The following is a 27,018-nucleotide window of genomic DNA, read 5'->3' as shown; positions in this document are numbered from 1 at the left end:
AAGTTTAGTGACTTACTAGCTTTAATTTCGTTTTATGATAGTTATTCTACAGTAATGGACCAACGTAAAAAAAAAAACTGAAAAAAATGAAAAAGATGAACTGACGAACATAAAATGTTCACGCAGGCTTTGTTTTGCTAACCTGTTCCATGTTAGAGTTTGTGCAAACCGACACACTCAAAAACGATCCCAATTTTTTAAATCTTTTTGATAAAATATCATCCGTCTAATTTAGCTAGCTAGCAAATTAGTTTGTGTACATTATCTTTACATTATCTAATAGCAAATGCTAATATCAAGTACCTTAGATTAGCTAGTAAAAGTCCAGACTAGCTAGCAAATGCCACTAAAAATTTATTTCAGGTTTAGCAAGGATATTGGAAATGTGAAAAAGAGCTGCCGGAGGAGTGTAAAAATGACGGAGGGAGAAAACAAGTGTGTGATCGTAAAGATTTGGGGGAGAAAAATACTTGGTTCAAGAAGAGTTTATGTGGATTAGCCTCTACAGTCAGTATCGATTTTCTTTGGCCTCTCTTCAGACTTGTTTACGCATTATCCTTCCTTCAGTCTCCTGTGTGTGTGTGTGTGTGTGTGTGTGTGTGTGTGTGTGTGTGTGTGTGTGTGTTTGTGTGTGTGTGTGTGTGTGTGTGTGTGTTTGTGTGTGTGTGTGTGACTTTCCCGCTTTCTAAAGTTCATTCAAGCATTTAAAGTTAATCCTTTCTAATAGGGAAAAAATTTGTGAAAGGAAGAAAAGAAGACAGGAAGGTGACAAGGTGGAGGGAAAAACAAAGAAAAAAAAAGATCGAGAGAGAGAGAGAAGCTGTAAAATTTCAGCATGTTGCCGTGTTTTTGGTGAATTTAGTCTGATAACCTGAACAGAAAAATGTAGATGCAGGTTGTTTAGCCAGAATCCATCGTAAATGTAATCATTATAAGAGCATGACGGAATGAAAAGAGGGGCAGAAATTAAGCCTCATGTGCATAAGCCTTATTATAGTCAGAAATGGCAGAATTGAAAAGATAAGCTTGGAATAAAAAGCGGGAATGACAGAAAGCAGGAAGACGGATGAATATGCTCTGATTTAAAGGAGGGGGGAAAGGGGCTTTGAATGGCAGAGATCGATGAAAGGGGGTAAAAAGACAGAGTGTGGGGGTAAAATGAGAGAGAGAGAAAGGGATGTTTGGAGGGGTAGCAGGTGCAAGGCAGCATGCTGCAAAGTGTTAGCAGCAGTGAGTACACTTCCTACCTCCTGCTCTCCACCTCCCTCTCTCCTTATCACCCTTCCTTGTGCCCCTTAAAGTCTATCTGCATTTTGCTTGGCACTCTGGAACAGCTTTACTTGATGCTCGGAGGAGATTTGCACACGCCACCGCGTCTCGCTGTCTATCTCTGTTTTACACACAGAGAAACACACCCACACGCATGCATATCCCGTTGCCCTCGTGAGGCCTGGGCACCATTTAATTGGCTCCAGCTATTAAGTTTCACTGCACCTCTATAACCGAAGCTTGCCGTTATTAGATTAGCGGCTGGCAATACAGGAAAATTAAAAGACGAGCCACATTAGCTTCACTTTAAACAGCATTGGGTGGTTCTGTGGCTGATTTACAGTATAGCTCGGAGTGTGTGGAAGATTTTGCCTCTTGTGTGCAGGCTGTCAGGAGGAAAAAAACCCTGAGCTGTACTGTTATACATTCGTGGTTCTGCGGCTTGCTATCTCTTCCAACCCCCCCCCCCCCCCCTTTCTCTCTCTCTCTCTCTCTCTCTCTGTCTTACTCGTACCAGTTCTGACTTTCCTGCCAAGCTCTAGCCTCATTAGTGCAAAAGGGATTCCAACCTAAATGGACCTGGACCTTCGCCAGCCAGAGGCGAGATAGAGAGAGCGATGGAGAGAGAGAGAGAGAGAGAGAGATGGGAAATTAGAAAAGGAAACATATTCGAAAGTGAACAGACCTAGTTTAAGCAAAAATGTGTAGAATGCATTTCCCTAGAGACAAAAAAATATCATATCAGCAAACAAATATATAAAATAATGTCCTTTAAATATCATAGACTTCTAATAAAAAATTAGAAGATAAAAGTGTTTTGTATTATACCACTAAAGCCGGGTGTTCGGGAACACAATCAACTTTTTTTAGTAAAAGAAAAAATTAAATAAAATTGGGACACCTGATTTCTTCAGCCATATGTGGTTCTTCCACAAACTGTTACCTCGAAGTTAGAGGCACACAATTATATAGGACGTCCTTGGATGTGGTGTAGAACTCCATTCCATTGCACAAAGCCAGCATCATGAAGATATGCTTTAAAAGGGTTGTAGTGGAAGATCTCCTGGTTCGAACACCTTTAGGACGAATTGGAACGCTGACTGCACCCCCAAGATTCTACCACAAAGTTGAAGGCACACACTTGTACATGATGCCTTTGAAAGTGGAAGCATAAAATTAACTTGAACTAGGAGACTCTAACCTGTTGCAGCATGACAGTGCCCCTGTGCACAAACCCAGCTCCATGAAGATATGCTTGAGTTTGGTTTTACCCTTTACCCTTGTGGCTAAATGAGCAGAGATCTTTACAAGCACACTTCAGAATCCAGTGGAATATCTTTCCAGAAGAGTGGAGGTTACTATAACAGCAAATGGGGAGAAAATGTGGTATGGGATGGTTAAAAAAAAAAAAAAAAAACACACACCAATCTTGTGTCCACAAACCTTTGTTTATATAGTGTATACAAGGACCGTTGTCCCTTGCAACTTGGTTATTTCTCTTTGTCTCGGCGCATTTCCTGTCCCGTGTGTCCACCACAGCACTGTTTCAACTGATTTTGTCCGTTCTCTCTATGATCAGCCACCTGTTAGCTGCTTCTGCTTATCTGAAATGCGCAAATGGTATCCGTCTAAATATTTTGTAATGTTTCGGAACAATCACGTGTTGGACCAACAAAAAGCTCGGTCCTAACCCTGCAGGAGGTGTCAGAAAAAAAAACATGGGCGGAGACATGTAGATGGGATGATATATTGAGAATGTTGAAGGATGGTGGATGGAGGGAGAGAGAGAGAGAAAGAGAGAGACAGAGAGAGAGGGAGAGACGACAGCTCACAATGTCCGAACGCTTTTAGTGAGATTAGTTTGCAGCATAATGGCTCTTGTTATTTATCTTCTGACTCAGCCCCCTCTCTTTCTTCTTCTCTTTCTATCTGTGCTTCCTAGCAGAAATAAGTTTCCCTCTTTCTCTTGTGTACTGTCAGACCTTTTCTTGCATTCCGGAGCGGGTCGAACGTGTCACCTTCTGCGACGGCGTAGCGACAGTTTCTCCAGCTTCCCTTCTCCTCCATTCCCTCATCATAATAACATCATCATCATCATCTCTTTCTTTCTCATATTTCCATTTTTTCCATCTCATTATTGGCTTCAGCACCATCATCTGCGCCCTACCCTGATTGCTTCTCTAACCAAAAGCCTATTACTGATAACGAAATAAATTGCCCGGATAAACAGATGAAAAGCCGTGTGGAATATTACCGCCGCTCCTCCGTTACTTCCATCCTTGAACTCTTTCTACCTGTCACACTTTTTTTTTTGCACATGCTGCACTCTGTCCCTAGCTAATAGGTGTCTCCTTCACACTTCTACGCATTTCTCTCCATCTTCCACTTTTTTTTTCTCCAGCTTTTTCATCCTTCTGTTTTACTCCATCTGAACGAATTTCCAAGCTCACCTGATTTTCCATCTTTTTTTTTTGGGGTGCTGCACTGCTTCTCGAGGAAGCCAGGCAAGAGACTCTAGGAGAAAATGGTGCATGGAGTAATTGGAGTGCCTGAGGCTAGATGGGTACTGCTGTGGAGGGACAGGCCATCCCCAAACATGAAATATTAACTTGCTTTTTTATCTCAACCTTCTTGATGCCTCATAATTAGATTCCTGGCTTTCAGGGGTCTGGTCAGGTATGCTGTTTTTGCGCTGCTTGTAAAATCTTGCATTCGGACAGTATGATTTGTTCTTTAAGCAGATTTCAGATCTTTTTGTATGCTGTAATAGGCATGTGTACTCTCGTGAAGGGATGGATCTGACAATTCAAACTCATGGTTTATTTATTTCTTTATTTTAAGGCAAGAAAAAATTTACAGGTTGAAAAAAAAAGTAAACAAATCATTTTAGGACAAATGGCATTTTTATAGCCGCGGAAATGAAGGAAATTTAAACGATCAAATGTTTCCTGTTTTTTTTGTCTACGAAGCAGAAGAAAAGTGCACAATATTGCAATCTTACGTCTCAACCTCGAAGTGAATTTCTTTGGCGGCTTTTTCGGAAGAAGTGACCACTTTGGAGCCATTTGAGCAAATTATAAATATATATTACAAATCAGAGCAACATATTTAGAGACTGCAGACAAGCTAGATCAGGGGTCACCAGCCTTTTTGAAACTGAGAGCTACTTCTTGGGTACCGATTAATGTGAAGGGCTACCAGTTTGATACACACAGTTTTCAGTTTGATCTGAAATAACAAACTTGCTCAATTTACCTTTAATTATATGTTATTATTAATAATTAATGATATTCATCTATGTGAAGACACTGATCATGCTAATGATTTCTTATACGTTGGTGACCCCTTAACTAGAGTTAGGAGAACACAGTATGGGACAGGGCTGGATTTTTCTGCAACGAGTGTGTGATGATAATGTCCATGGCATAACATTGTAAGATAAAAACAATTTATTTGTTGCTTTTAAAAAGCACGTAGCAATCCAGAATGTTGGATGAAGGCGCTGATTGATTATGCGCTGATGGCTGATCAGTTATTTTACATGTGGGCTATTTGAGATTCCCACAAACCCAAAAACAAGATTTTTTTAAACTATTTGTAAGTTTGAAATATTTTGAGCAAAATAATTGATTTTAAACACAATTATGTTTTCATTTGTCTTTTTTTTTATCAATTTTTTAATAAAAAAAAAATTAGAATGTATTTTTTTTTTTACATCTATTGTTGTTTTGTTTGTTTTTAACATTTAAAAACCATTTTTGAAATAATTTTTCATATTTAAAAAAAGCATTATATTGATATTCTAGCACAATTTCTTCTCTTGATCGCATCTTCACAGTTTTGAATTTAAGCAAATCTATACATGTATTGAGTACATAAATCCACATTTGCACAAATGGACTATAATGAAAAACTTGAACTATAGTAAATATAAGTTGCTACAATGTTTTGGGGCAACAATTGCTTGAACAGTTTTGCACTGAAAGGTCCACAAGGGAACAGTTAATAACCTCAACAATGATGAAACCACAATGAACGGACGTCACGCGGATGAGGATGGGTTCCCTTTTGTATCAAGGTTTTCTTACCATCTCAGGATATTTTTTCTTGGCACTATGAACTACTGAAATAGCTCAAATTTTAGAATATTCTTGAAGTGTTTTTTTGGACAATGTCCATTCTTTAAAGTGCTATACAAGTAATATTGAATTGCATTTTTTGTAAGAAGAAATTACTATACAGGAATCAACTGGAAGATATAAAAAATAAATCTGTAGTGTTTTGTTTTAAATCAATTTAATCAGAAACTCATTTGAATTATTTAGTAACTCTCCTTACTGAAGCGTAAGCTCTGTCGTTATGGAAAGTGAGGAATGTGGAGGAAGTCAGTGATCCCAGTGATGGACCTAAGCACGGTAAAAAGTTAATAGATTATCTGATCCAATGATCTAATCAAATCTGTCGAGCTAATAGATGTTTGGATGAACGACAAGAAGCTGTTGCAATAACGTCTTTCCTGTTTCACTCTACGATCGGTTTCTGGCGTCGGTCTTCACGGCAGTGCGGGAGAAAAAAATGAATAAAACATCATCCGCATCAGCTACCGATGAAAAATATGTCTTTAATTATTAATTGAAGTTTAGATGCAGCACCCTTGTGGACAAAATGGTCCAGCTAACTAACTGTGGATGTATATTATTCATGAATGGGGCTGGTGTATTGCGTTCACTGATCTGCAGGCTCAGAATCCTCCCAAATCCAGATGTGCATCTCGATCTTTAAGGCACAAGCCAGAGGTGATTGGCAGAAAGCTCACTGTACCTGAGACGACGCTAGGAAGAAATCGGAAGGAACCCATTTTTTGTTGAATAAAGGTCTTGCCACCATTGTTTGTATTCAAATTATTTCTTTTCAAGGTCATTTGAATACGATATAATGTTTAACAACAGAGTCTATTTTTACCTCCTTTTTCCTTCTCTGTGTCTCTTGCTCGCTTTTTTAATAGTCTGACGCTGGTTACAATGTCCTTGGATTCAATGGGTTTGACCCACAAGCCCATCATCAGGACAAAGCAGTAACGGATCAAAATGCCTGTGGGACAGAAGATTGAGCGCAAGCTGACCTTGTAGCCCACTCTTCACTGTGTTTATCCTGAAAGAGAGTGATTGAGGGAGAAAGTGTTAAAGATGAGAGAGAGAGAGAGAGAGAGAGAATGAGGGGGGGCTATTTTGAAGAACACTGCAGCACTGCAGTATGCCAACACGGTGCTGAGAAACGCACTGATGTAAGCGGTGTGCATTTCCCTGGCTTTAGACCTAATGATCAATCCATCTGCGAGGCATTTGAGCGCCGGGTCACGAATCCCTAGTGTAAGCAAAATGCTAACGGTAATTGTAATGACTCAAATTTACAGTAGAGGCTTGATTGATTGATGTGACACGCTCTTCATATTCATGGCTGCCTGAAATGGAAGGCAATATACGATATATGACGTTCATGAATGATTTAAGAGCACCCCGGTTCATATGCACAGCACGGGTATTAATTGTTTTTCCAACCTCTCATGAGTCAGTGTTGGATGAGCATCACATAAATGTGTAGCTCAGACAAACTTCCTCTGTTCTGTCCTGTCCTGTCCTACAGCGAACGCATTGTAGTCATACAGCTTAAGGGGATTTTTTTGGTCAGAGATGCATACTTCAGACAAAATCATTAAGCTGTAATGTTCTGCAGGCTGAGTCAGGTTCAGAAAGACCTTTAAGCATCCATTAGAAATATGAACTGGCAAGTATGAACTTTGTTGTAGCTGTGGTAATGGCTGACCTGAAATAACCCCTATCATGTGAACTCTTGCGTCAATCTCAGTGACAGGAACCAATCACGAGTATCCGTAAGATCATATATGTAAAAGAGGGCAGATAGTGCCTTGTTTGCGAAGATTGAAGAAATATGACCGGATAAGTTCTAGTGATGGGTCGTTCAAACCGATTTGTTCATTTTGAACGAGTGTTTAATGTGACTAGCACAAGCAAATCATCTCCGTAGGTTAAGGAAACTGAAGTGAGTAGTTTACCTTTCGACTCTTCTAGTCCGAGCTGTTCGTTCTTTTATCATGTGACTCCCATATATGTTTTGCAGTGCAGTACACAGGAAACAGAATTAAGTAGTTCATCTCATGAGTCCTCTGATCCGAGTTGTTCCTTTTGTCACGTGACTCCCATATTCGCTATGAAGGTGATTCAAGGAAGAAAATGAACTGAATGACTAAAAAAAAAAAAAAACATTTATTTTGATGAACGAGATTCAAGTCATTAAAATTATCTGATCTTCCCATCACTACTGGCTTCACACTTCTTAATTCAATTCAATTTAATTCATTTTTATTTGTATAGCGATTTTAACAATGAACATTGTCTCAAATCAGCTTTACACAGATAATGTGGTGATAAAAAATTTATATGTTCTTTATAAGTGTAAGTTTGTCCCTGATGAGCAGGCCATTGGCGACTGTGGCAAGAAAAAACTCCCCGATATGGCATATAGAAGAAACCTTGAGAGGAACCAGACTCAAGAGGGAACCCATCCTCATCTGAGTTGCACCGAATGTCAGTTTATTGCAGATAAACGATTTTGAGGTGTGCAGTGATGGTGATCAGAAGCAAATTGTAGTCCTTAGTCAATGTAGCAGACTGTTGACATTAACCACAGTCCAAATCCATCCTCAAAGCTCCTGTTCTTACTCTGGAATTTCATGGAACCACCCAAGGGTTGTTCCATGAAGGAACCACCCTGGGTAGAAAATGGCAGAAATAAACTTGGCTAAGTTTATTTGCATCTACACAATGTTCTAAACAAATAGGGGGGGGAATACACCAAGAGGCTCAACCAGGAGGCTGTGATAGCATATAGAAACATCTGTTTAACGTACGGATTAGAAGTCCCAGAGTCCCAATGGCACACACTAAAGAAAGTGTTTGAGAACGGTAGAGCTAAGATCCTGTGTGACGCCAAGTTCCAGACGGACAAGCAGCTGCTGGCTAACCAAACAGATTTAGGGGTTGGTTGACACACAGCAGAAAACGGCAGTTGTAATATAGACGCAGTAATTCCAGCTGCCGTTAACATCAGGAAGAAGGGGAACGAGAAGGCCGAGAAGTACCATGGTCTGGAGGAACAACTGAAACAGATGTGAAAGGTGAAGTCCAAAGTGGTCTCGATTATAACAGGAGCATTAGGAGGTTTTAACCACCTAACTTGATTCGTGGGAGATTTTTTTGTGTAGAAGAATGTAGTTCTAGGAATAGTAGACATCCATGTAAATTTGTTAGGGTTATGGTCACGTCAAACCAGCAGTACAGCTCAGTGTCCGATCCAAAGATCTTGGCAGGAAGGTGTGTGTGTGTGTGTGTGTGTGTGTGTGTGTGTGTGTGTGTGTGTGTGTGTGTGTGTGTGTGTGTGTGTGTGTGTGTGAAAAAGACCCTATCCATTCCAGCAGGATATATAGAGAGAACTGAGACTGCACTGGGTTTTGGCTCAGCATCAGAAGCACATTCAGAATTCGCAAGGGTTTAAACTGAAAGAATAAATAGAACGATGACTTAAAGCAGCTGTCTTTGAATGACTCATGTAGACCTTTGGACGAGTCACACGACTCATTTCTTTTTTTTTTTTTTCGTTTATTATTCCGTTTTTTTGTCAGCATGACTTTTTTTTCCACTTCGGTGTAGTATACACTTTCACTTCTTGTTCGATGCTTTTCTTGCTGTTTTCTTTCCTGTCTGTGTCCTTCTTTTCCTGCGCTTCTCTCCTCACCTTTCACCAATCTTTCTTCCCTACCTCGTAACCCGTGACCGTGTGTGTGTGAAAAGCTGCAGCTGTTGTTCATGCTCTTGCACCTGTTCCTCTCTCATCATGGACGCGATGACTGACACAGGCCTTACATGGACCCACCCTGACCCTCTCCACCCCCCACAGTGACACATACACACACACACACACACACACACACACACACACACACACACACACACACACACACACACACACACACACACACACTCTGACAGAACAAGTTTATTTGTTTGTATATTTTTACAATACACACAGTATATACATACACTCTGTGCTAAACGTATGGCATGCACCAGGTCTATGTAATATGTAAGTAGAAAATTAGTCACTGTAGTGATTCTTCACAGTGTGTGATTTATGAGTGTATAGTGACTATAGGACAATTGATCTTATTGTAGCAGTGGACAAAATCCTCTATTTTAGTAAAAGAACACATCTCCTGCTTAAATATAATTAACATATATATTATAATGAATATATAATTCCAGGAAAAGTCTTCATATTATTTCTCTACTTCAGTAAAAGTACTCATTATCTTTTTATATATTGGCCTATTAGAACTACACAATATGGACAAACTATTGGGACACTTGACCTTTCCTGCCAGATGTGGTTCTTCTCCAAACTGTTACCACAAACTTGGAGGCACACAATTGTATCGGGTGTAATGATATTTATCAATAATAATATGATAATGAATATAATGATATTTGTCACATATAGAGTACAAAATAAAGTGAAATGCTTTGTCCAACATAAGAATATGAAAATATTCATTCATTCATTCATTTTCTCCCGCTTATCCGTAATTCGGGTCGCGGGGGCAGCAGTCTAAGCAGGCCCCCGCCTTCGACTGCTGCCCAATCCTCACAGCACCGTCCCTTACGGTCCCTCCTGCAGGTGGTGAGCCCACGGGAAGGCGGCCCCACGTCACTCCGACGTCACGGACCTTGATATTTCCCTCGTAAGGGACCCGCGGAGCATAGGGGGTTAAGGGCCTTGCTCAAGGGCCCAAGAGTGGCATGAAAATAAAATAAATAAAAATAAAGTATAAAAGTATATTAAAAAATAGATATAATGAAAGACATTGGGTTTAGAATAATATAATATATATGTACACAGACTAGAAAAAAAATGATATATAAATTAAAAAATATATATACATTTAATATATACATATATACATATACATGAATTAGACAGGAAGGGATGGATATTTGTTTGACGGATATTGACAGAAGATCCAGTGAAAGTTAAATCAGTGAAGTTATTATAACAGCAAATGGATAAAGAGGCCTGAGCTTCCGCCAGAGTTCCAATTCATGCATCAGGTTTGAGGTCAGAGCTCTACAGCAGTCCACTCAAGCTCTCCCAGTCCAACCCATACACAGCATATCTTCCTGGCTTTGTTCACAGGGGCATTGCATAGTTTGTGAAGTGTAAGAGGAATAAAACACTTGTTTTTATATATATATATATATATATATATATATATATATATATATATATATATATATATATATATATATATATATATATATATATATATATATATATATATATATATACACGCAAGGCAGTAATTGAATGAATTTAGCCAGTAGTTGCATATTTTCTCAAAATATTACTCCCCGTTATATTTTATTCCTTATAATCCCTATGTACAAAAACAGGGATTGCTATAAAAATAAAATAAAATCATACCCATATTTCCTTTATGCTGAGAACAATGGCAGCTGTCTTGAGTAATTATTCCTTATGAGGTAATTATTTTTAGGCAATGTAATGCTCCGTGCAGAGCTCCAGAATATATTTATCGGGCTGAATAAAATAGAAATTTGCATATGCGCATATTTTTTACATTGAATTACCAACCAGCAGGACATTCTAGCAATTAATTGAATTACTTAATTCCTGATGCACAGGGTTGTTGTGCCTCAGAGGTTTTATATTCTAAATTCCTAATGACCAGGATGTGATGTGTTTAAATTCCAGTAGTTAAAGTATCGACCTCTTTACAGTCAGGTCCATAAGAATTGGGACATTAGTTATAAAATAACAAGGCAACAGGCCACATCTGGCTGTTCAGCTGCTTCTCAGGCAGGTGTCTGAATACATTTGAGCACATTCTAAAGCTTTCATATTAATGCATTGTGTCTTGTGTACATATGGAGAAAAAAATAACGTGTTGCTGTCCAAATACTTCTGGACCGAATGTGGAAAAATATCCTGCTATAATCTTCAAGTGAAGTGTTTGTGTGTTTAAAACAGTGCATATGCATCATTCTGCGCTTGTTCTTTGCCCTGGGATGTGCTGCAGGACGTTGGGTTTGTTGTGTGTGTGTTTGCGTGAGTATCTCGCCCAGGCTGTGTTTGTTTTGCCAACATCAAAACCCGACAAACAGTGGCAGGCTAATTCTGTTTCAAGCCTCTGTCCTTCCTCTCATCTCTCAGGAAATGGGACACACACACACACACACACACACACACACACACACACACACACACACACACACACACACACACACACACACACACTCACACCTTATTAAATTGATATGCTGTATGTTTTGCGATAAAAAAATTTAGTAAAGTGCAATTTGCTATACAGTAGAGTATGATCCATAGGCTTTAGTCTAAGAACCGTATCAATCCCATAGGGTTACGTATGTGTGTCTGTGTGTGTGTGTGTGTGTGTGTGTGTGTGTGTGTGTGTGTGTGTGGCAATATATCAGCTCTCCCACAGTTTGTATGCCCTTGTGATGACACTGGTTGAACAAATGAATAAAAGACTCACTATACCGGGCATGAAAAATTATTTTAATGATTGAAATGAAAGAAAAAAGGATGGCATGCGTGTTAATTTTTTTATGAGGAGCAAAGGGCAAAGTAGGTAACAATGGCAAAGATAATAAAAGGACCCTGAGAGTTGATGAGGAGAAGCAGCTGCTTTGGCTCATAATGAGATTGTGCTCTCCTGCTGTGTCAGAAATATCTAAAGAAAAAACATACTTCAGCATGCACCTGGGGGCTGTGTGTGTGTGTGTGTGTGTGTGTGTGTGTGTGTGTGTGTGTGTGTGTGTGTGTGTGTGTGTGTGTGTGTGTGGGGACCTTTCCTCTTCAAGCTAACAATATTAAGTGTAGACTTTCGGAGATTCAGTGATCCAGTGAGCATCATGCTTACTGCTGGCCTGTGTGTGTGTGTGTGTGTGTGTGTGTGTGTGTGTGTGTGTGTGTGTGTGTGTGTGTGTGTGTGTGTGTACCCCTCCATCCCCAAGTCCACCATGCTTGCTCAGTATGAGTGTCTGTCGGTGTCTCTGTCCCTCGCAGTCGGAACGTCTCGTACCCATCTGTCACTCGCTCCTCTCTTCTTTCACTCTCCCCGTCCGTTTTTCAAATCCGATTACCGTCCTCCTTTTTTGATGAATGGACCCCCAGCCCGCGCACACTTGCATCCACACGTATGCACACACACACACACACACCTCTGCTGGGGGTCAGGATGGAGGGGAGGGCACTAATTACCAGCTAATTGCTCTAGTATCTTTGGCCAGCTGCTCCCCGGGGTGGAAAATAGACAGCAGAAGCCTCTATCATTGCATAAAGGACAGAGGACAGTTCTAAGAGAGAGACACACAACCAGCATGGCACATAAAAAAAAAAAAAAGCCAGAGGATTTATGATTGTGCTCAAATGCAACACGCGTCTCCATCTGCCTGGAAGATGGGTCTGTTTTTCTGACGCTGGCTTTCTGTAAAAAAAAAAAAAAAAAAGAAAAAGAATAAAAAAAAAACCAGACCAGAATTGCTATTGCTTGTTGTTGGTTTTTTTTCAAGTTTTATAATATGCATAACGATAGTTTGTGTTCAGTTAGATCTTTGATTATCCCATTATTAATGCTATTTAATGCCCATATTTGACCCCTTATCATATATATTTTTTTGTAAAAACCTGACTATAAGATTAAATGTGCTTTTTGCACATCCCACATTTATTCCCCATTTGCTGTTATAATAATCTCCACTCTACTGGAAGATGTTCCACTAGATTTGGAGCTTGTGCTTATGGAGATTTGTGCTCATTCAGCCACAAGAGTGTTAGTAAAGGCAGGTACTGGTGTAGGCGAGGTAAAGAGGTCTGAGGTGCAGTCAGTGTTTCAATTCATCCCTAAGGTGTTCCATTGGGTTGAGGCCAGAGCTCTTTAGCAGGCCACTCAAGATGAGGTGCTTCCCCACCAACCCAGGTAAACCATGTCATCATGGAGCTCCACAGACATCTTGCACAATTGTATCCTTTATAATTGTGTGCATATAACTTTGTGGAAACAGTTTGGGTAAGAAGCACATATGGGTGGAGTCAGGAGTTCCAATTCTTTTGTCTATATAGTGTACACAAGAGCACCTTATGCAAATTGTAGTGTAGTGTATCAGGTGCATTGTGTGCAAAGCATCTTCTAGTACTGCATGTCTGACCACTGATGGTGAAGTGTTACAAAAACATTTTGTTTGTATAGCAAACTACTGAAACAAAGCAGCTTTACAGAAATCCATATTTTGATTGAGAGCTCTGTTGCAACTGATTTATCTTTCCTTTCCTTTCCTTTCTGCTCCTTCTTTCCTTTCTGCTCCTTCTTTCCTTTTCTTTCCTTTCCTTTCCTTTCCTTTCCTTTCCTTTCCTTTCCTTTCCATTCCTTTCTGCTCCTCCTTTCCTTTCCTTTCTGCTCCTCCTTTCCTTTCCTTTCCTTTCCTTTCCTTTCCTTTCCTTTCCTTTCCTTTCCTTTCCTTTGCTCCTCCTTTCCTTTCCTTTCCTTTCCTTTCCTTTCCTTTCCTTTCCTTTCCTTTCCTTTCCTTTCCTTTCCTTTCCTTTCCTTTCTGCTCCTCCTTTCCTTTCTGCTCCTTCTTTCCATTCCTTTTCTTTCCTTTCCTTTCCTTTCCTTTCTGCTCCTCCTTTCCACTTCTTTCCTTTCCTTTCCTTTTCTTTCCTTTCCTTTCGTTTCTGCTCCTCCTTTCCACTCCTTTCCTTTCCTTTCCTTTCCTTTCCTTTCCTTTCCTTTCCTTTCCTTTCCTTTCCTTTCCTTTCCTTTCCTTTCCTTTTCGTTTCTGCTCCTCCTTTCCAATCCTTTCCTTTCCTTTTCTTTCCTTTCCTTTGCTTACTGCTCCTCCTTTCCTTTCCTTTATTTTCATTTCATTTTCATTGTTTTATTTCTAAGGTTCATCATTCAACCATGGTTCTATATTGGTCCCATACATCTTTAATATGTGATGTAGTGAAAAGTGCTACAGGTCGCAAACTAAGGGCTAGCTAGTTAACAAAAACTAGCTAAGTAACCCTGTGCTAACACAGCATAGCAACCAACAAAGTATATATTCACATGCCAGGATTATGGATAGGAACTACATTTCCAGTCAGACACAACACCAGACCACAACAACCTTGTTGCTCCACCTTATTCAGCCTATTGGCTGCTTATTAGCACTCCTGAGAACAAATTACGAAGATTACGAAAAATTTGTATAGGAAATGGTACAAAAAAGTTCAAATAGACAAAAATTGCAACTCAGCTTGTGAGCACTAATATAATCAGACATCCTTCCTGGTTTAATGATGGTCTTATTATTTATGAGCGTGCTCTGTAGCAGGGTGTTCTGACCTGATATGCCATGCAATAAGTGGATAGAATGTAGAAAAGGAGGTAGATAAGTAGTACATGCTGATATGTGAAGATCCTTTTATCATACAATGAGCTCTTTGAATTTGCTCTCTGAATAATATTGCATAAATGGCCTAAAAAAACTATGCTGTGTATTAGGTAGGCTTTCTCACATGGTGGTTAAATGAAAGGAGGAAAGGGAGGCGAGGCCAAAACTAAACTCTGAATACAATCCTGTATTTCTCCACAAGAATAAAGATCAAATTCTACTGTGTAGTTCCTGTTGTTAGATTTATCCTTTTCCTTTGTAGAGAAAGCATGATACTGGCGTTGAGGGCAACATCCATGCCTTATGTTGTTAGGCAAGCCAGTAGCAGGGAAAAAGCCTCCTGAAAACATGTGACTGTGACTGGTCTAAAAACGAATCATCACCCAGTAATTCAAATCCAAAAGACTTCCAATGTGGGTTCAATTTAATCCTGTCCAATCAGTTTGCAGATTTTGCAGTACTTTTATTTGTTTGTGTTGTCTGGGTCGGAGGAAATCAGAGCATCCTCGAAGCTTGTTTGATCTTTCAGCACGTATGAGCCGAGGTCTGACTGCGTGACCCCTGTAAAATGTCACACTCCTACTCTGACATGCAAAGGTCATTGCAAACCACTGTGCGTAGTTCAAAGCACCGTGCGCATGTTTGTGTGTGTGTGTGTGTGTGTGTGTGTGTGTGTGTGTCTATTCCCCGAATGCTTATTTCTATGTTTAGAAATGAAACAGTCGATCGATTTATGCAGTTAAATATAAATGACACTGAGGTACACAAATTAGTCCTGCATTATCAAAGATCTCAGATCTCATCTCGCAGATAATCTCATAAAGTGCTCAAATCTGGCAATTAGTTTTCATTTTGTGTATTTCTTTTTTGTCTTCCCGGGACAACATGATAAAAAGATAGCTTGTATCGATTGGGAAGGATAATGTAACCTATTCTGAGCTGTAGAAGAGTAAAGACAAGTAGTGCTGGTTGTGTTGATGTGTAAAAAAACAAAAAAACCCAAAGATGTTGATGTTGATTTCTCCTTTCAATGTTGAATCTTCACTTTTACCTGCAAAGTCTTTTCATGAAAGTCGTACAGATTTGTGATTGTTCAGCCACAAGAGCATTAGTGGGATCAGGTACTGATGTATGGTGCGGAGGTCTGGGGTCCAGTCGGTGCTCCAGTTCGTCCCAAAGTTTTTCCACTCTAATCCTAACATACCACGTCTTCATAGAGCTCACATTGCCATGCTAGGACATTGTTTTGGCTTCTTAATATCTAGTGAAGGCAAATTATAATGCTACGGTATACACAGATATTCCATACAACTGTGTGCTTCTGACTGCAGTGTTAGAAAGTCCAGCATACATCTGTGATCGCTAGGTGTCCACAAACTTTTGCCCAAACCTGTGTTTATCCACTGAAACAAGAATGAAACGTTCTCTTCTCTTTGAAGCCGCAGTGCTATCAGAAAAAGACGATGATCTCAGGCGTTTTTTTTTTTCTTTCTTTGTTTTCTCTGCACTAGTGTGTTAGTGGTAAGCTCAGGAGACTAAAAGACAGCTTAGTTGTGGCCTGCAGTGCTTTTAGCACCTTTTTAAACCAGCCTGTATACACACACCTGACTCTCGGCGGACACGGCTGGCAGGAATTGCGCAAAAAAGCTTATATAAGGCTCCGTTTTGTCCGGCGCGCCACAATCGCACGTATTCGTGTGTGCTTTGAAAGACAAAACGTGCCGTGAAAAACAGGGTATCTTCAGAAGGAGCCAACCTTCTCGATGCAAATCATTCACAGACTGTGACAATGTCTCTTTGACGGCAGCGTTACCGCTGTGTAGTAGCAATATTTGTTACCTCCCTGCCCGCCTGGCTTCGAAGCACAAGGTTATCAAAAGAGCAGGAGGTTCCTTCTGTTTGGCGCTTGTACTCTCAGTCGCAACAGCTGCTCGTAACACACAACGGCTTCAGTGTGCACGGGTGTGTAACGTCTCTGACCAAGGGCTGCTCGTATTCAAGGGCAAAGAGCATGCGGTGTGTCAGATCAACCTGCTACTTACTACATGCTATTTAATCATATATTTTTTGCTTAAATTTAATTTTTTCTCCACACTGAACCCGTGGTTTCGTTCCACATTAAACTGTATGCATATGCGGGGGAAATCGTGATCTTGTTAACATGATATAAATATCAGATATCATAAATATCTTTCTTTGTCTCTCCCTCTCTCTCTCTTTCTGTAGTATGTCTGGCTTCAGTGTCAGTGAAGGTGAGCCCTACAGTGGATGTAATTATTGGAGAAACTGCCCGGCTACCATGCACCTTCACCACCACCGGGAATATGGCCGTAGTCCAGTGGTTCATTGTAAGTATATTCACTCAAATCCAGACTAGTTAATTTTTCCAGATTTTGAAATGTAATATATTGCAATGAATCTTAATCTGCCTGAATGATGGCATGTAGCACATAAGATTATTTTGTGTGTATGCACGTATGGACAAAAATGGTACACTATATGGACAAATGTTTGCGTTGACCTGCCAATTAGGTCTTATGTGTTTTTGGAACATCCCATTCCAGTCCCCATTTGCTGTTATAGTAAACCTCCACTCTTCTGAGAAGATGTTCTTCTAGATTTTGGAGTGTGCTTGTGGCGATTCAGCCACAAAGGTGTTAGTAAAGTCAGGTAATGATGTAGGGTGGGAAGAACTGGGGGTGAAGTCAGCGTTCCAATTCATGCTAAAGGTGTTTAAGATCTTCGACTTTAACCCTGTGCACAAACCAGTTCTATGACATGGCTACATGGCTTACAAGGGTTGGACTGGGAAGAAGCAGAAATGGAAAGGAAAGGAAAGGATCTGGCTGGGAATAGATCTCTGATCTCAAACCAATTAAACAGCTTTAGGATGAATTGGAACGCTGACTGCTGACTGTCTATATAGTGTATGTGTGTAGTGTGTTTGTGTGGATATAATGAAATAAGAAATATATGATCCTACACATGGTGAAATTCTTACAGCTAAAATACGATTCCCTTTTGCTTGTATTGCAGTTGGAAGTTGCATTTTGGGGTCTTTTTTGTTCAATCTTGTCATGGAAAACCTAATTCTGGCCAAGGTTTTTGTGTTTTCTGCAGTGACATGCATGTGTTTCGGTCTACTCTTCTTTCTAACCCTTCGTTTCTCTTTCATAGGAGGCTTTAGGCACACGGACACGTGTAGCTTTCAGGTCATCCTCTGACAACGGCCTCGATAAAGGCACACCGTTAGCAGACCGTGTCACCATGGACACGGACATGACCCTGGTTATCTCTCCTGTAAAGGCGATAGATGAGAGGAACTTCTTCTGCCAGGTGGTCGATGGACCTGTGGGGACCTCAGAGGCTGAGACCAAACTCCAGGTGTTCTGTAAGTCTGCTTTTCCGCCGCCACAGACACGTACTTCGGTGATCGGTAGGAGATTTTACACCATTAAATCTAATGTTACACCATCGAATCTCAAGGACTTGACACAACCTTCTAATGAATAGCACATAGCACATCCTACTATAGTCCCTGGTGTCCTTTTAATGGTCCCTGTTGATTTAATTTATACATAGAGTAAATGTTTCAAGACACATATGGAATTGACCTTCCTTAATTCTATTTATTAGCCTAATTTATTGTTCAGAAACGAGTTAGAACCGCCAACATAGTGTATTTGACTCCATTGATTAGTTCACCAATGATTTTTGATAGATGTGATTTCTCTGGCCATAAGATAGCTGCTGAAGAGTGTGTCTGTGTGTATGTGTGTGTGTGTGTGTGTGTGTGTGTGTGTGTGTTCAGGGTTTCCCGGGGCGGTTTGTGGTGGTGTTAATGACTTGATCTGAAAAAACACCTTTATGTCACATCCAAGATTTGTAACCTCAGTCTGATCTATATTAATATGTCAGACGTATTTAGAAAAGTCCAGAGGGGACAGGCTACTAAAGACATTTAATAGGAAGAATTTTTTTTTTTTTGCCACCCCTTTGTATCTAAGATCAATACCCTGAAACAGAACACTTGACCTGAAGTTGCCCCTGTATTATAGAACAGAATGTTGGGTCTGGACCTCCAGGCCTCCAGACCTCCAGGCCAAAATGAAATCAGCTTCATGGACCATATATCCACTTTATAAATACACTTTAATTGTTATAGGAAGCCATTAGCTTTTATTAGTTATGTTTCCGATTTTTTTGAATGTATTATATCTTATATTATAGCAAATGCAAATATGTATTACTTCTAAGATCTATATATTACTGTTTGTGTATGTGGATGGTTCCTGTCCAGATGGACCATAGAGGGCTGTAATTGCTTTAATGATCATGAATGACTCTCCTCCCCAGAGAGCCCTGACTCATGGAGCTGGGCTAATGGCTAATGCTGCAGGGAAATGAGCTTGGGAATAGACAAGCGGTTGGAGTAGCGAATAATGCAGCTCTTATATCAGCAGATGCTTTTCTGATACTCCACTATTATCTTTCTGATTTTACTTCCCTTCAGTTAATCTACAATAAACTACTTTCCAGGCCTGTATTCATGTCCTTTATTAATGATTATTGCAAAGACTCTGCACAGAGTCAGTTATGTGTCAACTGGTGAGTAAATCTGTATCAGTCTTTGGTCAGTTAATAAACAGGACCTGTGTTTATGCTTGGAGTAATGTTTGAACGAGAGTATGAGTCAGGAGCTTGGACTAAATCACAGACATTTGATTTGAAGCGTATGTGTTGTGAAGCGTATGTGCCACCGTTTCATTTGTTTTACTTTTAAGAGAGGTTTAAACATCTGTAAGAGCTTCTGTAATATACAGGAAATGACAGCAGTTGTCTGGTGTGGTATAATTGAAAATAATGAGAAAATAATTCAATTTGGGGGATATTTCACCATCCCGTCATTGATTTATTTTTCTGTAACAACACCTCCCAAAGTGGTTTTTTTTATTTTTATTTATATTTATCATGTCCTTATAAAATCAGGAGCTGTTTCAGGTGTGAAACATTTCTTTATAGGAATAGTTAGCCAAACTTTTATAACAACATATAACATCTCTCTTTCTCTCTCGCTCTTTCTCTCTTTCTCCCTCTCTTTTGCTCTCTTTCTCTGTCTTTCTTTCTCTTTCACTCTCTCACTCAGTTGCTCCAGAAAAGCCAGTGGTGTCTGAGAATAAACAAGCCATTGCTTTAAACTCAGGACAACATCAGGTATGTTTGACACATATTTGGATTAGGTCTCAGCTAGCACATTTTATATTCAAGTTATATGAAGTAATATCACTCTAATGTGTGTTATGTTCAGGTGGGCAAATGCACTAGCAACAACGGTCACCCTGAGCCTCGTATCATCTGGTTTAAAGACTCTAAACCGCTGCCGGAGGTGTTGGATCCTAAAGAGAGTGAGTATTGTGCTTCTCCTTCTGCTTACTGCAAGAAAATAAACCTGACCTGCCGGTCACAAGGCACTCGTACACCGGGATTCCACTGTATATAACAGACATATGGGTCATGGTCTGGCAGTGAGCCAAGGCTCATTGATGCACGTGGGGAGCGAAGGCTGGCCAATCCAACAGACGAGATCCTGTAGCTGAAATTGCTTAACAGGTTAATGTTAAACGGTTCAACTGTTTTGGCAGCAAAAAGGGGACCAACACAATATTAGGCAGGAAGTTATAATGCTTAATCAGTGGCCGGAAAGTTATGCCTGTTCTGTCTGTCTGTCTGTCTGTCTGTCTGTCTGTCTGTCTGTCTGTCTGTCTGTCTGTCTGTCTAGCTAGCTAGCTATGCAGCCATCACAATTCAGCGAACATTTTAGTATATCTTTTTAAGGGACACTACTATAGAAATTTAATTTGGCTATATTTTATAGTAGTCAATGTGCAGCTTGTATAGCAGTATAGATTTATTGTCCTCTGGAAATAACTCAGCATCCAGCCATTAATGTATAAATAACTGGCAACATAAGTGAGTACACCCTAAGTAAACGTCAAAACTGTGTCCAAAGTGTCAATATTTTGTGTGAGCACCACTGTTATCCAGCACTGCCTTAATCCTCTTAAAAAAGGCATGGAATTCACCAGAGCTACACAGGTTGTTGCTGGGATCCTTTTTCACTCCTCCATAATGACATGACAGAGCTGCTGGATGTTACTAAACATTTGTTTTATTTATGCCCCAAGTCTCAAATTAAGCACCGAAATCCGCCATGATGCACAGATCCGGCCATTAGAACCGTCCGTGTGGAAACATAGCAAAAGAGCATTGTCATAATCTACAATAAATTTTCATCTACAAAAAAATGTCAAGTGAAAATAACTAATATATTCAAATCTTATTATAAGATATGAGCCCATTTTACCTTTTTTTTTTCTGGAGATTATTACTTTTTTAAATCATTCAAATTTTGCTTCTTTCTCAAATAAATGCATAAAATTAGCTACATTGAAATCTGTGGACAGAATTAAAACAAATTCAAGCTTGAAATAGGTTAAATAATCTTTTTTTTTTTTTTTTTTTTTGTAATCTTATAATAGAAATACTAAATACATTTGACTATACTCAATATACAGTATATGGACAAAAGTATTGGGAGAGACAGAGAGCTCTGATCCAAACCCTACAGTCTGAATAAGCACAATCTCTTCCAAAATCGAGTGGCACATCTTCCCAAAAGAGTGAAGGTTATTATAACAGCAAATGGGGACCAAATGTGAAATTTTATGTTTTAAAAGCACTAAAAACATAGTTATTGGTCCTCAAAATTTTGTTTGTATAGTGTTTTTCCACTTTTTTTTTTTTTTTTTGCACTGAACCTTTTTGGCACCTATTAAATTGACAGGTTAAATTTAATTTAATTTATTCATTTTATTTTTCTTCTTTCGCGCAGAGGTATACATGGTCCCGGGTGTGGTGAGAGAGTCTTCAGGTCTGTTCACGGTCTCAAGCAGTCTGTACATCGATCCCGAGAAGAAGGATGCCAAGTCAGTGTTCTACTGCACTGTAGAGTACAGGATGCCAAATGGGGAGATCAAAAAGGAGAACTCTGAGCCGTTCAACCTCACGCTGCTCTGTGAGTCACACACTCCAGCATATGCATTGTTGTCTGCAAAGCTTTTCTTGATATTGTTCTTCAGGTTCGCTCTTTTCTATCACCAGACCCTGCAGAGAATGTGTTCTTCACATTGTTGAACAAGTCACCCATCAAAGAAGGTGATGAGGTTCAGATGAAATGTGAAACAGACGGAAACCCTCAGCCTCAGTTCGAGTTCGCTAAAGATGTAAGGGAATAATTTAGCACCAAGTGCTCATGAACTTCGACATTCTCCTTTTATTGTTGCTCAGTCTTTGTCTCTTCTTTTTCATGTAGGATACTCCTAAAGAAACAAGTGAGACAGGATTGTTTGTTCTGAGAAGCATCACTCGCAGCGACTCTGGTGTCTACAAGTGTGAGGCAATGGACTTCGATGCTGAGAATATCGAACTGATCAAAACCCTCACCATTAATGTGCACTGTGAGTAGTGAACGATTGAAATTCAATCGAATTTCAAATATCTGTTAATTGAGTTTAGACGTACTTTAGAGTTCAGATCATGCCCAAAGTTCATATACTCAATTTTCTGCTTTAGTATTTAGTAATACCTGTTATTATTTTAATTATTATTGTTATTATTAATATTACTATTATTATCATAACCTAATTACTATTAATTCTAAAAAATTACTATTAAATCTAATAATGTTTATACTAATAATATCTTTTTTAATTCTTAAATTATTATTATTATTATTGTTGTTGTATTTATTATTGCAATTTTTTTATTGACAAGTATTAATTATAATTTGCTAAATTATTGTTATTGTGGTTACGTAGCCCTATGTAGCTAGTATGCCAGTCAGTCCCAGGTTTTGGTTGCCTATCTAGTAGCTAGTAGTACTGTAATAATATATGCTGAGCTAGTAATCTAGTTCACTGCATAAATAACAATAAAGGAAACAAATAATTTACCCTAGTATTTTGTAAATGCAGTCAGTGTATAATTTGCCAAATTTCCATAAATCATGTGAATGTTTCGGTTCTGAAACGTGATTTAAATTTTTTATTGATTCTTCAAATAATATTTTACTCTGACTGTAAGATGATCAATATACAGTATCTTACAGAAGTGAGTGCACCCATCACATTTCAGCAAACATCTAATTATATCTTCACAAGGGACATGAAAATAAAACTTAGATATATTTTAGAGTAGTCAATGTGAAGTTTGTATAGCAGTACAGATTTACTGTCGTCTAAAAATAAATCAACATACAGCCATTATTGTCTAAATAACTGGCTACAAATGTGAGTACACCCTAAGTGAACATGTCAAAACTGTGTCTAAAGTATCACTATTTTGTGTGAGCACTACTTTTTTATCTCGCATTGCCTTAATCCCCTTGGGCATGGAATTCACCAGAGCTGCACAGGTTGTTGCTGGGATCCTTTTCCACTCCTCCATAATGACATCACGGAGCTGTTGGATGTTAAACACATGGCACTTCTCCACCTTCTGCTTGAGGATCCCCACAGGTGCTCAATAGGTTTTAGGTCTAGACACTCCTTCATCTTCACCTCCAGCTTCCTCAGCAAGGCAGTTGTCATCTTGGCAGTGTGTTTGGTGTCGTTATTATGTCGGAAAACTGCCATTCGGCCCAGTTTCTGAAGCGAGGGCTTCATGTTCTGCTTCAGAATGTCACATTACATGTTATAATCCATGTTTCCCTAAATGGACCGCTGCTCCCCTGTACCAGCAGCACTTATGTAGCCCCAGACCATGATGCTACCACCACCATGATTGACTGTTGGCAAGACACAATTTTCTCGGTACTCCTCACCAGGGGGGTCGCCACACATGCTGGACACAATCTGAGCCAAACAAGTTTATCTCATCAGACCACAGAACATTTTGCCAGTAATTCATGCTTTTGGACAGGTTGCCTTCAGCAAACTGTTTGTGCTCTTTCTAGTAAGCCAGCTTCAGAAGAGGCTTCTTTTTGAGACGACAGCCATGCAAACCATGCAAATTGTTGCAGTGTGCAGCGTATGTTCTGAGCACTGACAGGCGAGTCTTCCGCTTCTGCAACATCTAAAGCAATGCTGCAGCACTCATGTGTCTGTCTTTTGAAGCAGCTTCTGCACCTGAAGCACAGCAAGAGGACTCAACTTCTTTGATGGACCCTTGCAAGGCCTGTTCCGAGTGGAACCCGTCTTGGAAAACCTCTATATGACTTTGGTCACTCTACTGTAACTCAGTTTCAGGGTGTTACCGATCTTCTTATAGCCTCGGCCATATTTGTGGAGAGCAACATTTTTAATTCTTAAATCCTTTGTACTCAAAGCACCAAATTGTAACTGCTTAAATACAAGATACACAAATTTGTATGGTCCTGTAAAGCAGACAAAAACATGAACATGAATAGGACATGTGGATTTGCACGGTTAAACCACATACAGCTGTTATCACGTCGGGTGTACTCACTTTAGTTGCCAGCTATTTAGACAATAATGGCTGAATTTTGAGTTATTTTCAAAGGACAGTAAATCTAGACAGACAGACAGACAGACAGACAGACAGACAGACAGACAGACAGACAGACAGACAGACAGACAGACAGACAGATAGATAGATAGATAGATAGATAGATAGATAGATAGATAGATAGATAGATAGATAGATAGATAGATGGATGGATGGATAGATAGATAGATGGATGCAAAATTATAATACAATGTCATATCTTTAGGCATTTTCCACTGAAAGTTCTCTTCTTGGCATTGGGTCACAACCTAGTGGTTGAGGATCTCTGGATAAGTGGACAGAAACTTACTGGTGTATAAAAGTGTATTACAATGACCAGATATACAAGAGAATAATACACTTCACCAAGACCTTATGTGGGTTCAAAGCATTAATGAAACCAAACCTTATAATTTCCTGTCTCTCAGATGTGGACCCAGTGTCTATGGTGCCAAGCAGCCCTTTGGTGGTTAACAAAGGTGATCGCTTTGAACTTCAATGCAAGACAAAAGCTTCTGATGAGTACACCCTGTCATGGATGAAGGCAAGTCATGAATCAGTCATTTATCCTGTTTTCCTGATCACATTATGATTTATGGTAGAATCACACAATGAGGTTAAAAACTAAAATAAAATACAAACTATATATATTGTGTGTGTGTGTGTGTGTGTGTGTGTGTGTGTGTGTGTGTGTGTGTGTGTGTGTGTGTGTGTGTGTGTGTGTGTGTGTGTGTGTGTAGGATGGTAAGCAGCTGCTCTCTCAGAAGAGTGGCTATACTGTGGAATCTGCAACTTTGGACAGTGCTGGTGAATATGTGTGTGTTGCATCAGTCCCCTCGGTGCTGGGCCTGCAGAGGAAAGCTAATATCACAGTAACTGTCTCAGGTACGACACACAGACACACAGCAAAACTCATTTGCAAAAGTATTGGGAGCACACCATTGTGCTCTATTGCAGGCCACTCAAACATCTTTGGGTCTCCAAGTTCAAGTGAGGGAAAAAAATCTAAAGCTACAACATCGAAAATACATCGTATACCACTTGTCTGCCTTTAGCTTTGGGCTAACAGTTTAAGGAAGAACTTAATATTAAGATGCAGTGCGAGACCTTATCTAACTGATTCAACACAATGCGATAGTAAAAGTATAATGCTAAGCAATTCAAAAAGGTAGAGATATTAACGTAGCAGCAGCAGGGCCGAGAGAACGTGCTCAAGAAACAGTTTACCGAGGAGAAATCAATTTACATATAAAAGATTGGTCACAAACTATTGGTCACTTTTGAAATAATATAAATATAGCGCATCTACTAATTATTATATATAGATAAATCGTTTTTTATCAATGCAAATGTGTTAAAAACGATGCATCGCGAACCAAATGCTAACTTGTATGCCATCCGATGCACACTTTTTTAAATTAGATGCATCTTTTATGCTGAGGCATCGATGCGAATCCTACCATCCCTAGTGCAGATTTTGCTGTGGATAAACAACAAAAAAAACAACAGTTTTGTGTTAATTCCATTCACATACTCGTACAGTGTAGACAAACACCGTTCAGGGTGGAAAAAAACAGTAAGGCCCAATCAATTGCTTGAGGTTTGTAATCAGATGCATCATTTCAGATTTTTTTTCACTTTCATTTTTTTCACCAATATGCATTGGCTGAAGTTTTTGTGTGTTTGCGTTGTTTAGCATTATATACGGTATTCACTTGTGTGAATTGTTGTTTCAGGCTGCCACACATTTACTACTTACATTTACATTTGCGGCATTTAGCAGACGCCCTTGTCCAGAGCGACGTGAATCTCTAGCAATGAATAAATCTATACTGGTACACCAGATTACAAACTTAATATAAATCAGACTACAACTCCTGATTTTTACAAGACAAACATAGAAAGTGCTAATTTAAGTGTTTCAGGAAGAGGTAGGTCTTAAACCATCGCTTAAAGATAGACAGGGACTCTGCTGTTCGGACTTTGAGTTGGTTAATGAGTCCCAGGTAAAACTAAACCAGACACAGCAATGATTAGGTGTTCTGGCTAGGATATAATCAGAACAAAAAAAAACCCCAGAGACTAGACAGAGAGCCACAGAGAGATATTGCACAATGTAAAGAGTTGCACAAAACCTCCAATGTGTTTTATTAAATGATAGTTATTAGGATGACTTGCTCAAATGGATAGCTGATAGACACATACCACTGAAAGCAACCGAACAGTGTTGCAGATGCTAAACTCATATGGCTAGCATAAGTGTATTAGCTTGGTGTTGAGTATTTAATAAACTAGTCTACTTCACAAAGCAAAACAACAGAGGATGTTTTGTCTTCTTTAGCACCGTAGTGCTGGGGGTGGGGGACAGAAGTGTGTTCCAAACAGTCATTAGCTAAATCCGAGATGTGCTGCATTCAATCGCCTCTCGTAAGCTCGTGTTTTTGTTTGGCACCGGATGATACAGCGTAATCTTTATCCTTTTTTTTTTTTTTTTTTTTTTTCAGCTAACAGTACAACGGTGTTTGCCACGATGTTTTGCACCTCTGGGATATCGCGATACCCCCTAACCAATCATTATTTCTGAATTCCTCGCTTATGCTTCAGAGGCTTATAACTTATAATTAGCAGTTCCACC

General features: G+C 39.5%; 1 protein-coding gene across 2 annotated transcripts in view; it reads left to right on the top strand.

Moving 5' to 3' along the window:
- Positions 1 to 27,018, top strand: part of bcam (basal cell adhesion molecule (Lutheran blood group)) — a 59,442-nt gene that overhangs the window by 24,616 nt on the left and 7,808 nt on the right. For both annotated transcript variants that reach the window (XM_083537131.1, XM_083537132.1), the window contains exons 2-10: positions 17,046 to 17,167; positions 17,997 to 18,210; positions 19,966 to 20,033; positions 20,128 to 20,224; positions 21,712 to 21,894; positions 21,981 to 22,102; positions 22,192 to 22,336; positions 24,812 to 24,927; positions 25,124 to 25,268. In XM_083537131.1, the coding sequence (XP_083393257.1) occupies positions 17,046 to 17,167; positions 17,997 to 18,210; positions 19,966 to 20,033; positions 20,128 to 20,224; positions 21,712 to 21,894; positions 21,981 to 22,102; positions 22,192 to 22,336; positions 24,812 to 24,927; positions 25,124 to 25,268 (1,212 nt within the window). The remainder of the gene's footprint in view (positions 1 to 17,045; positions 17,168 to 17,996; positions 18,211 to 19,965; positions 20,034 to 20,127; positions 20,225 to 21,711; positions 21,895 to 21,980; positions 22,103 to 22,191; positions 22,337 to 24,811; positions 24,928 to 25,123; positions 25,269 to 27,018) is intronic.

This window comes from Silurus aristotelis, assembly GCF_946808225.1.
Source record: "Silurus aristotelis genome assembly, chromosome: 1".
Taxonomy (NCBI): domain Eukaryota; kingdom Metazoa; phylum Chordata; class Actinopteri; order Siluriformes; family Siluridae; genus Silurus; species Silurus aristotelis.
This window is presented reverse-complemented; position numbering and strand designations above follow the sequence as displayed.